The sequence below is a fragment of the Tamandua tetradactyla genome, chromosome 16, assembly GCF_023851605.1.
Source record: "Tamandua tetradactyla isolate mTamTet1 chromosome 16, mTamTet1.pri, whole genome shotgun sequence".
Lineage (NCBI taxonomy): Eukaryota > Metazoa > Chordata > Mammalia > Pilosa > Myrmecophagidae > Tamandua > Tamandua tetradactyla.
This window is the reverse complement of record NC_135342.1, coordinates 82,076,818-82,089,036: the sequence shown is the minus strand read 5'-3', so window position 1 is coordinate 82,089,036 and position 12,219 is coordinate 82,076,818. Positions and strand designations below refer to the sequence as shown.

The 12,219-nt window shown below is 65.4% G+C and overlaps 1 protein-coding gene across 1 annotated transcript in view; it reads right to left on the bottom strand.

Annotated features, from left to right (window-relative positions):
• Positions 1–12,219, bottom strand: part of JPH3 (junctophilin 3) — an 87,182-nt gene that overhangs the window by 7,335 nt on the left and 67,628 nt on the right. The window contains exons 3-4 of the mRNA XM_077133246.1: positions 6,963–7,087; positions 1,952–2,847 (exon numbers count right to left, since the gene is read on the bottom strand). Of these exons, the coding sequence (XP_076989361.1) occupies positions 1,952–2,847; positions 6,963–7,087 (1,021 nt within the window). The remainder of the gene's footprint in view (positions 1–1,951; positions 2,848–6,962; positions 7,088–12,219) is intronic.

The window sequence follows — 12,219 nt, the reverse complement described above, 5'->3', positions numbered from 1 at the left end:
CAGAAAGCTAGGGCTCTGTAGGCCATGCCGCTAGGGGTTGGTGGGGGTGGGGGGGCTGTCTTGGAGGGCTGGACAGGGATGTGCTAGAGCCAGGACAGCAGCACATGGCTGACTGTGGCATGGCAGCCATCCCAGCAAGTCCCAACGCTGAGGGTCCCATCCAACAGAGAGCACGTGCCCGAAACCTCCCCTCACCGGGGGCCAAATTCCAGTGTTCCAGCCGGGGGCAGGCCTTGCGTGGCACAGCCGGAGACTGTGTTGGAGTGCCTAGATTTTGGAGCCAGTAACCCATGCCCCCTGCACGCTGGGGCAGGCCTACACACAGGTCCTGGGCCTGACCTTCCCCTCGCATGGCCACTCCCTGCCTCTGAGGGTTTATTTACTGTCCCACAGCAGGGACCTGCTCCCAGTGTTGGGCAGAAGCCCCCCTGCTCTTCAGCGGGCAGACTGGGTGGTACCGGGGCTCTGGCCATGCCCGGCCCACGGACCCTGCGTGACGGGTGTTGGCAGCTCTCTAGCTAAATCGTCCACCAGCATGGTCACAGGTGGGATGCACCCTCTTCCTGGTCCCCGAGACGGGGGCTAGAGCAGTGCCTCCTCCATGCCCTCTCCCCTCTGACCCAGCAAACAGCACAGCCCTGTCCGCATGGAGAGCGAATGAGGCCACATTGACTTGCCGCCCTGTCAGCAGCCTATGTGGCCCGGCGCAGGCCATGTCTGTCCCCACTCCCGCATGATGGCATGCCTGAGCCATCAGCCCTCAGCTGGGGCTCTGACACGTGCCCACGGCTGGGGGGGGACCCCTGGAGGAGAAGGGGCTGCAAACCATGCCTCTGGACTGTCCCCCAGAGGCTGCTGGAGGAGCCTCTGCCAGTTCATGCCGTCCACCCCGGCAAGCCCAACAGAACGCCTTCCCACATCTTTCCCTGAAACAATCGTATGCACACAGATCCTGGCTGCTGCGACGAGGGAAAATAAAGGTGTCAATGAGGGCTGGTATTTTGGTCCAAGCAGGAGCACCCAGGGCCTGGGGTGAGTATTGGGTGGGTGGGTGGGGACAGTATTTAGGAACGAGCCAGCCAGCCAAAGCAGCAGCTGCTCACAGTGATTTCCCCAGGGCAGGAGTGGGCTCCAGGCCAGCAGGCCACCTTTCCCAGGGGGTCTCCCTCAGGGGGCAGATGGTCCCACACTGCGCCCTCGGAATCGCAGCCCCGGACCCCCAGGCTCACCAGTGAACCCAGTAAGGGCCTGTGCTTGCCGCAGCCGGGAGGGGCCCCCACCCCCACCCCGTGCGAGCACACACCCCTGGCCTGGCTCCCAAGGGGCTCTGGGGCTGAGGGTGGGAGCTCCTGGCCAGGCCCCCAAGGGGGTGGGAGCACAGCCTCTGCGCCACACCAGGGTCCCCAGGGGGGTGGGGGCTGCTGCTGCATCCCGGGAGCCCCCAGGAGGACCCCAGACCCAGCAGACCCTCAGTCAGGAGGCCATGGGGCCAAGGCCTGCAGGGTCTCCCCGAGAACACAGGGTCTCCCCGAAAACACAGGGTCTCCCCAGCACGCGGCCCATCAGGCTCACAAACAGAAGGTGCTGCCTGGACAAACAGCCTGACCGCCCCGGTCCCAGAGCGTCACCCAAGACCACGCGCACGTGCCTGTCTGCATGGGTGAGCGTCCAGCCTCCTTCCGGGGAGAAACTCTAGGGAAGGGAGCCCTTCCGAGGAGCGGGCTTTGAACAAGGCGGGAAGGCTGGGGGATGAGCGCCCACAAGGCCCGGCTCTGTGGGAGCTTCCGAGGCCACCCAAGCCCTCGGCGTCTAAAGGGCGTGTGCCCCACGCGTCCCCAGCGCAGCGCTCGCTTTCCTGGGGGGCAGGCTGGTGGCCCCCCTCCCGCAAAGGCCATCGTCCAGAGGCCGGTGGCTGCTTCCCACTCGCCCGGCCCCGCGGCTCCCCACTCACCGCGCTCGGCTTGAGCTCGTCCCCGTTCTCCTCGTCGGGCTCCAGGGCCACGGGTAAGGACTTCTGGGGCGGCGAGAGGGTCAGGTCCCAGCGCAGCAGCCGGTGCTCGGCCTTGGCGCCCCGCCGCAGGCTCTCCAGCTTCAGCACGGCGGGCTCCGCGGCGGCCGGCCGCGCACTCTCCCTGCTCTGGGCCTTGGCCCCCCGCCTCTGCAGCCCGAAGCCCCGGTCCTCGGGCCGCAGCTCCTCCGCCAGGCCCCGGCAGGCACCCCCCTTGCCGAAGCGTCTCTTTTGGGGCGGCGCATCCTGCAGATAGGAGTCCACCCGCAGGAGGGGCTTCATCTCCATCTCGTAGTTGCTGAGCTTCTCCTCGTCCAGCTCGGTCAGCCTGGCGCTGCAGGAGCCAGGGTTGCCGGCCCGGTGGCGGGAAGTCCACGAGAACGTGGGGGGAGACTCCGTCCGCCGCTCCCGCGGCCTGGGGTTCCCGGGCTGCTTGGGGCCCAAGCCCCGGGCCCGGTGGTCGTCCACAGGCTGGCCACTGCGGAGGGCACCTCCCCGGACGCCCCTTGAGCCACCAGCCTTCTCCTCCCCCCAGCTGTTGCGGGCGTGGTCCCCTCCCCGGCCTTCCAGAAGCATCTGGATGTCCCCAGCTCTCTCCTCGTCCACCGAGACCTGCCGGGAGAAGTGGGTAGCCTTGTTCCGAGCGGGGGGCGCAGGCGGCGGGGTGGCCGAGGGGCTGGCGGGGAAGCTCTGCAGGGGGCTGTCGTCGGGGGTGGCGTCGGAGGGCGGGGTGCCTTTCCGGTACAGCTCGGGGCTCTCCTGCTGCAGGGGCGTGCCCGCCGAGAGCACCTCCATGTCCCCACTGGAGTCCTGGCGTGCGGGCCGCTGGCACTCAAGCCCTTGGGGGAGGAGACAAACACAGAGTGGGTTACTCGGCCCAGACCCCAGCAAGCTAGGTCATCCAGCCCAGGTCACGCTGGGCAGGGGGCGGCTGCCTGGTCGCCCCGCCCAGACCCTGACCCCAAGCATGTGGCTCCCAGCCACCCTCTGGGTGGGGAGGGGAGGGTGAGGTCGCAGAGTGTCACTGTGGACAGTGACCCCAGCAGCCCCGAAACCTACACTCGGGACAGGGTCGCCACTGAGCCATGAGCTGGTCCTTCACCAAGTGCAGGGAAAGGGAAGGAAAGGACAAGGTGGCGTCCCCTCACCTGCCCAGAGGAACGGCTCCTGGACAGGGCAGCTGGGCTCCAGCTCTGGGCTCCAGCATCGTCCCCACGCTGAGGGGCCGAGGGGAGGACCCAGCGCCGGCCAAACAGCAGGACCTCAACCCCCAAGCTGAGCGGCTACACAGAGGCCCAGGACGCACGGGGGTCTCCCTGGGCCTCGCTCAGTCCCGGGGCACAGTGCCGGGCACCCAGTGTACCTGGTGCTGCCACAGGCATGAAGGTCACCTCCCGTTCCAAAGCCCCCATGTGACGGGCCAGGGGCCGGGGGGTCCGGGGCAGGCAGCCTGCCCTCTCAGCCTGTGCCTTGGTCGGGGCTGTGGCTGTGCATGAGGGGCCAGCTCCTCTCCCGTTCCCGCTGGCTGGCAGCGAGCGCTGGGGACGGGGGAGGCGAGCAGAGCGGGGACCCAGGCCCGCCCCCTCGCCTGCCGCCCACACGGCTCACAGCCACGTGCCCCAGGCCCAGGGCAGGGCCTGCAAACAACAAAGTGCTGCGGTGCCGGCGGGCCAGGCTCCCTCTGGACCCGCGGGGAGCACCCTTCCTTCCTCCTCCAGCCCCCAGTCTGTCTCCCTGTCTGTCTGTCTCCTCCCCCTTCTCATACGGACACCAGGCCTATGGGATTAGATCCACCCCAGTCCAGTTTGGCCTCATCTTAACCTATCACATCTTCAACGGTCCCAAATAAACTCCTACGCGGGGACTGGGGGTCAGGACTTGGGGAGGCATAGTTCAGCCCACAACAGGTACCTCTGGTGCCCTGGACAGAGATGAGAAACCCCTCCAGGAAGCCCCCCTGCTCTGCTTCCAGCTACCCCCACCACCAGCCCCTCTGTTGGGCCTTGGATGTCCGAGGGGCCAGGTGCTGCCCCCCAGGTGCCAGGTGCACTGGCCAGCCTGCCCCAGTGTACCCCCTCCCTGGAGGGTCCCCAGCACCCAGTTTTCAGCAGGCACCATGCTGGAGATTGTTTTCTGCTAAAATTAGTCCCAAAACACGTGATGTTCCTGGAAGAATCCTTGTGAAAATGCAGAACAGAACTCGGAGCAAATGGCTGAATCCCAGGGCTCTGTCCCCTCGCGTGGGTTCCTGGGGCCGGACCCCTGGGTCCTCCCTGCTGCCTGGAAGCGGGCACGGCCGCCTTGGTCGAGTCCTGCGCCCTGGGGTGAGGGGGCTGCAGGTGGAGCGTGGTGGTGCCAGGCGGAGATGGGGCTCTGTTGCCCCCCCCGCCCTGAAACAGCCACGTGGCCTGAGCTCAGGCCTTGGCCACCCTGTGCTGTGTATCTGGAGGTCACCGCAGGCCCTTGTGGTCCAGGATGCTGGAGGGGGCAGTTCTTCTCCCAGCTGAAACGTAATAATGTACCATCCACGACTTCGCAGCCAGGCCTGGTTCTGCCACATCCTCCAGCCCAGCTGTGTTACCTGCCGGAGGGGCTAAGAGCTTCCAGTTCTAGGACCAAGTGAGATCACCGGTGCTCGGCACCCCATTCCCTGTCCCCCAATCCCCTTACGCAGGGGCCACGACTCCCGGTTTGGGAACGTTGACCTTTAACCTCATTAGAAGTGGAAAGTGCCAGTATGTCGGGAAGACAAACTCCAGAAGGAGTAACCTGCCGGCCTCTGCTAACACAAACCGTGCCATGTGCACTGTCCCTCGGAGGAGGCAGGGTGGACGGAGCCCCCAAGAGGCACCAGGTGCTGCGGGCAGTGAGCAGGAGCTCAGGGGCAGCCAGGGGCCCATGGATGCACTGGCTGGGGCCAGGCCCTCCCACCCCAGACCCTGGTCCTGCCGGCGGTCCCGACCGGCCCACTCCATCAGACAAACCAGGCGTCACCCCTAAATCCAGAGAGGAGACTTCACAGAGGCAGCTTCTGAATTTCACCCATCAGCTCGAGGTATCTTGCCGGGAACCGCAGCCGCCGAGTCCACCCCGTTCCAAAGCTCTTGGCCCGACACCGGAAGGAGCAGGACGGGAGGGCAGTGCAGCATCAGGGACGCGTCCTCGCAGCCCTGGCGACCGGGAGGCCCAGGTCAGGGTGCCTCTTGGGCCCCTCCCTCTGCAGCTCCCAGGAGCCCCAAGCTCCTGGCTGGCGGCCGGGCCCCACCATCTCTCCCGTCTCCACGCGCTTGCTCCCTTGTCTCTGCTTGTCCTTTCCAAGGACTTTCTCATCGACTTCGGGGCCCCCTGGAAGCAGGATGAGCTCGACTCGAGACCTTTAACCAGATTCCTTCTGCAAAGGCCCTTGTCCCCACGAGGCCGTTGCTGAGCTGCCAGGTGGACATGAGTCACCCCACTGCGGCCTTTTGAAAATGCATTTTATATTGTATGTCCCGTGATGCACAAGACCAGAAAGTATTTTCACTATTTGAAGAGGACAATTCTTGACAACCTTGTGTAACTTTCACTACTAACTCTTACATGCGTCTCGTCACCCTAAACCAAAGCCTGCACCCCTTTGATGACAGCCTCCTCCCCTCCACGGTCCCCACTATTGCACTTCCTGTCTCCATGAATTTGCCAGCTCTAAGGATTCCAATCTGTGAGGTCTGACAGCACCTGCCCTCTCGTGTCAGGCTGCCTCCACTCCACACGCCGACTTCAGGGTTCGTCCGTGTGTGTGTCTGGGGCAGCGCTGCCCTCCTGTCTAGGGCCCCACGATGCTGGTGTGGGCCGTGCCACGACGTGTGCCCGGCCACGGCCGACGGACCCTCAGGCTGCCCCTGCCTTTAGACTGTTGTGAAAATGCTGTGGCGCATGCGACATGCGTGTACCTGGGTGCGTCCCTGCTTGCAGCTCCAGCATATGCCTCAGATGGGATTGCTGGGCCAGGCCCCTTCCTTCGCAGGGGGGAGACTGAGGCCCCAGAGGTGCTGGACGGGCCAGAGGGAGTGGCACAGGCTATGGCAGAGCCAGCACAAGCGCGTGGAGCCCTCGCCCTGGGGGCACCATCAGGCACCACCTGTCCCCACGTGCGCGGCGCTGCTGGCAGGAAGGGGGCTGGGCACCACAGTGGCCCGACTCGCAGCTCTGTCCGGCCTGCTGGCGTCCGCCCCACGGCCCTCTGCACCCGCGTGCACGCTCGCTGTGCGTGCGACCGGCCACAGGGTCCGCCCCACGGCCCTCTGCACCCGCGTGCACGCTCGCTGTGCGTGCGACCCGCCACAGGGTCCGGAAGCTGGTTCCCAGTGAGACCCACCTTGGGGGAGTCTTGAGGGGAGAAGACACAAGGGGACCTGGTCAGTCTGTGACCTGGCCGCCTAGGTGACCCAGCTCTGCCCAGCACTGTCACCGAGCTTATGGCCTGAGCCCTCTCAAGCCCGGCATGCTGTCCATCGCCACCCCACCTTGCCCCACACTGCTGGAGCCAAATTTCGGGGCGGCCGCAGTTCCCTTGGGCTGGCAGGCCACAGCCTCCGGTCCTTCCTAAGGACATGGCAGAGCCTGCCCGTTGCGCACAGGCCCCATGGTCTAGCACAGCAGCCACGCGTGGCTGTCCACATTCAAATGTGGACAAACAGAATGAAGCTAAGGATTTGGTCCCCGTGTCTCGCAAGGCTGGCAGCTGCCGTGGTAGACTGTGCAGCTGCAGCTATTTTATTGTCACAGAAAGTTCCAGAACAGCACCAGGGAAGGGCAGGGAGAACTGCCACCGGTACAGGCAGGTATGTTGGGGGAAGCTGGACAGAGAAATGCCTGAGGGATGCGCGAGGCTGCCAGGTGGACACGGCCTTGGGGTCAGGCATGGGAGCGGGCTGTGAGCACCCCCAGAGCCCCCCCCTCCCCGCACACTCACCGTTTTCCCGATGCTGGAAGGAGGGGGAGAACTCTTTGGCAGTGATCCTGGCAATCCGTGCTTCCTCCTGGGCTTTCTGAGCCGCCGTGAGGGCCGCCTCGGCCTTGGCCCGGGAGTGGGAGGTCCTGGATGGGGAGAGACAGGAGGGCAGTGAGCGGCATGGCGTGCGGGCTGAGGGCAGCCCTGGCCGAGACGGGCTCGATCACGTGGGGGAGGTGCTGGGGGCCCCGGGCCTTTGGGCACCCAGAGCTCAGCTCTCCTGCCCTCCCCTCCCAGACACCCATGGCCACACCACGGACCCTTGGGGCCCCCAGCAGGGCCCTCGCAGGGCTGCCTCAGCCAGGCCACCCAATGGCGGGCAGTGCGTCCCAGGTGTGGTGGCTCCATGCGGCTCCTCCTCGGGTGGACGGGCATGGGGGCCGGGACCCCGACAGGCTGAGGACGGGCATGGGGGCCGGGACCCCGACAGGCTGAGGACGGGCATGGGGGCCGGGACCCCGATAGGCTGAGGCGTCCCCAGAGGACTCCGACAGGCACGAATGAATGGAACCTGCCCGCCCGCCCAGTGCCCAGCTTGGCTCTGACCCCAAGAAAGGGCCCTGGCCAGCTCAGCAGGGCCCATGGGGGCCTTGGCCCTGTGCCTTCACCAGCCCAGCACGCACAGCACCCCCAAAAGAGCCTGCAGGCGCCTCCAGAGCCCCCAAGCAGCTGCCCAGGTTGGCCTGCCCGGCCAGACCCTACTGGCACGTGTCCAGACGGGCCTGCTGGCTCCGGAGAAGCTGGGCCCAGTGTGCAGACTACAGCGCCCCATGCCCGGGAGGCGGAAGGACACATGGCCCCGGGTGGATACTGGGGAACCTGGATTCCGCTTTGCCTGGTGCATGTGGTGGGGCTGGTGGCCAGTGTCCGGGCTGCGGGGACCACCCCCACCCTGGCTGGCCTCGCCACCGCACTGACCACTGCAGGTTGGCGGCGAGTGGTCCCCCGTTGAGGCGCCTTCTTGGGAGGCTGCGGTTTCTGGGCTGGCCACCCCCACCACTGTCACAGGCCACCATCCTGGGGCTCTTACTTCTGCGTCCAAGTTTCTGCAGCATACGAACCCATCTTGCTGGACCAACCCCCACCCCAGAGGTCCTGGTCACAGAGGAGCCGTGCATAGGGGGCTTGGGCGTATCAGGGGGGGCTCACGGCCAGCCCCTCCGAGCAGGCGCGGGGCTGGGAAGCGCGGCCGCGTCTCCTCCTGCCCTCACCGGCGTCATCAGGACCCAGACTCGCTGCCCATGAGGAGGAGGAAGCAGGCTCAGAGTCTAAGAAGCTTCCAGAAGTCTCTGGAACCACGTTCACCAGGTTGCTGGGAGAAGAAAACGCAGTCTTTCCTGTGGGTTCAGCTCCGGCGACAAGGCAGCCTTGGCATTGCTGGCCCTGGAGCAGGTCGACGGTCCGTGAGCCCCAGGACACAAGACTCTTCTGCGCCTCCGCGCCCTCCCCAGTGGGGTCAGAGGGTGCCGTCGGGCGGGAGGGGGTGGGTGGGGGTCATGCAGCACAAAGCCTTGCAAGCAGGTCTGCTCTGGATGGCCAGCACCCCCAAACGGGGCCCTGCCAGCAGGACAGCCTCGGCGTCTGACCAGTGCAGCAACCTTAAGATGGTGTCCGGGCCCGGGGCAGGCAGAGAGGATACAGCCAAGGGCACCTGCGGAGCAAGTGGGGTTCACTGCCACGCCCCCCCCCCGAGTTGGTCCCCAGGCCCCCTCCCCTCATGGCGCCACACTCCTGGTTCTGTGCATGACAGTGGACAGAGGACGGGAGCCACAGGCCCAGGCAGGCGCCCAGGAGGGAGCGAGCGGGACCTGCCCACCGATGGTGCCAGGCTGCCTCTCGCCTGCGCTTTCCAGGTGCCCGTCCTGCACTCCTCCGTCAGGGCCCTGAGCAGGCCCCAGCGTTAAAAGAAAAAGGTATGTACAAAAACTCCACACCAGGGAAAGCCGACCCTTTGCGTGGTCTTACGTTTTGCAAACTGGGAAGACGCTGCCGTCATCCAAAGCGGCTGTGGGCTGGCACTGCGCCCGTGCACACGACGGGCAGCCCCCGAGCCGGGTCCCTGGACCCCGAGTGAAAGCAGAAGTGGGGCGCGTGGGGACACAAACTCTTCCGCAGAACAGTTCTCGTTAGCAACATGCCACCAGGTAAAGACACATGGTCGCAGGCTCCAGCCCCGGTGGCGCCGGGCAGAGTCCTCTCCTGATGCTGGCGCATCCCAAAGTTCACGGCACGGGTTTCTGGCCAAGGTGCGCTCTGCCATCTGCAGCACCAAGGCTGGACATGTGTCGTGGGAACCGCCAGTGCAGTGTCTGCGCTGCTGAGAAGTCCCTGGAAACAGCCCAGCCACCGCTGGACACAATGCCACAAACCGGGGGTGTAAAATGCAGTGGTCTTCACTGTGGCAGAGGCCAGAAGTCCAAAATCCAAGGTGTCAGTGGGCCGCTCTTTGGACAGAAGACTATCCTTGGCCTCTCCCCTCGCAGCTCCTGGTACGCACTGTCTCGGCCACCATGTGTCCCTGCGTCCCCCCTCCCACCTGGGAGGACTCAAAGCTATTGGAACAGGTCCTGCACTGTTTCATACAGCCCCACACTGTTCCACGTGGCCCTGTACTTTTCATGCAGCCCTGCACTGTTCCACATGGCCTCATACTGTTCCATGCAGCCCCACTCTATTCCACATGGCCCTGTGCTGTTCCACGTGGCTCCACACTGTTCCACATGGCTCCATACTGTTCCATGCAGCCCCACTCTATTCCACATGGCCCTGCGCTGTTCCACGTGGCCCCATGTTGTTCCATGCAGCCCCACTCTATTCCACATGGCCCTGCGCTGTTCCACATGGCCCCATACTGTTCCATGCAGCCCCACTCTATTCCACATGGCCCTGTGCTGTTCCACATGGCCCCATACTGTTCCATGCAGCCCCACTCTATTCCACATGGCCCTGCGCTGTTCCACATGGCCCCATACTGTTCCATGCAGCCCCACTCTATTCCACATGGCCCTGCGCTGTTCCACATGGCCCCATACTGTTCCATGCAGCCCCACTCTATTCCACATGGCCCTGCGCTGTTCCACGTGGCTTCACACTGTTCCACATGGCCCAGCCTCACCTGCCTCGCTCCATCTTCACAGACCCTCCCTCCAAGTCAGGTCACTGTTGGAGCTGCGGGGAGTGGGACCATCCATTTGTCTTTTGGGGGACACAGTTCAACCTGCAACAGGTCACCCTCCAGGCCCCCAAATTTGCGGCCCTATCAGGGGCCCTATCAGACCCGCAGTTACACAGAGCGCCTGGCCAAGCAGGCGGTGGAGACCCACGAAGGCAGCACTCAGACCCTGCCCTATCCTGAGTGCAGAGGAAGCTTCCGGAAGCCTGGCGAGGCCTGTGGCCCACGTGGTTCTCAGCCTCTCCTTCACACCCGGCTAACAGTGAGGGCGCAGGCTCTGTCGGCATCGGCAGTGGCGGTGGGGGGAGCCCCCATGGGGCTCCAGGCAGGCCATGGGCCTCGGAGTCCACACGGCCTGGAGCTCCTGCATTTGCCGCATACGGGTCAGAGCTGTGCCGCTGTCACAGTCAGCGCTACGACCCCCGCGAGAAGCCCCGCAGCCCGCATCACCCCCAGCCCCCCACCGCTCTCGCCGGCCTGTGCGCCGTCTCTGCAAACGTGGCTGTCATGGACACTGCACACCCAAGCAGGTTTCCTTTCTCGTTTTTCTTTTTTATTGAGATGAGTCCATGTAACATAAAGCAGTTTTAAGTGAACAATCATGGCATTTAGTAGATGCACGTTTACCTGGTTCCAGAACATTCTCAGCAGCCCAGAAGGAAACTTGTGCCCGCGGCTTTGGGCTCTGGGCGCGCGGGGAGTGCGCACCGAACAAACCCCCTGCCCTTGGGGTGCTGGGGCTCCCAGAACCGCCCGAGTGGGGCGCGTGGGCTGACAAGCTGCCGGGCACAGGGGCCGCTCCCTGGGGGCCCTGAGGGTCCAGTGTTTGCCACCCATCTGCGTGGGCTGGGCTGGGCCTGTCCACCGTCCCTGCGGGGCAGCTGGCACCCCAGACCCAGGGACCTGCAGGCCGCCCCCCCACTCCTCCCACTGCCCCCACCCCTGGCAACGCTTCCCGGGGCGCATCCTCTGCGCCTGGCCCCCTGCCCCCCCAGCAGCCCGTGCGGGGCCCTCCCTGGGGGGCCACTACTCGGTTCCCACGCTGTTGCACAGTAGAGATGCGGCGCGCGCCAGCCCCAGCAGCGCAGGCACATCCACGTGTCTACACTCACACGGCCATAAACAGAAGAGGCTGCGCCGACCCTGAAATAAAGTAAGCCGGGAAACGCACATCTAATACGGAAGGTGCCCCGGCGAGCCGGCCTGGCTGGATCCAGCCCAGCCTCCGCAGTCGTCGGCACAGAGGCAGGTGAGGGGGGCCGGGGGACCGGGGACCCGGGGGCCCTGCACCCGCGTCACCGTCCACCATTCTCCCACCTGCTCCACCGCGGAGCCCGCCCCACGCACACAGGTCCATCGTGCCTCAGCCCCCACCGGCCACCACGACCCGGACAGCAGGGACGCCGGAGCCCGGCTCCCTCGTCCAGATCTGTCAAGCAGTCCCCACCCCCAATACTATCTCGTCGACAGCACAGACCCCAGGGCCGACGGTCCAGCAGGCACCAGGCACGCGTGGGAAAGGAGCTCCGTGGGGCAGCCTGCCCTGCCCACCCAGTCCACCCTTAGGTCCTGCCAGCTGCCTGTGCCTCAGTCTCCTCATCTGAGAAATGGGCCTGAGAGGGCTGCAGGATGGGGCAGGGTACAGAGCCGGCTGAGGGATGGGGCAGGGTACAGAGCCGGCTGCAGGATGGGGCAGGGTACAGAGCCGGCTGAGGGATGGGGCAGAGTACAGAGCCGGCTGAGGGCTCTAGGCTCACGGGGATGAGGGCCATGTTGGGGGGTCCCCAAGCCAGGGGGCTGTGTGGGTGCCCTGTGCCAGAAGGGTCGTGTTGGGGTGTGCTGAGCTGGGAAGGCCGTGGCAAGCAGCACCCTTCCCAAGGCTGGCTGGGTGTCAGGAGCGGCGGCAGCTCGGTGGGGATGGGCCAGGGAGGCGGCCCAGGCCTTGAGTCCAGGGAAGGAGGACCTGGCTCACTGCAAAAGCACTTATTAGATGCCCACTATGCCCCCCACTGTGGGTGGGCAGGAAGCAGGCCACAGGCTCCCCTC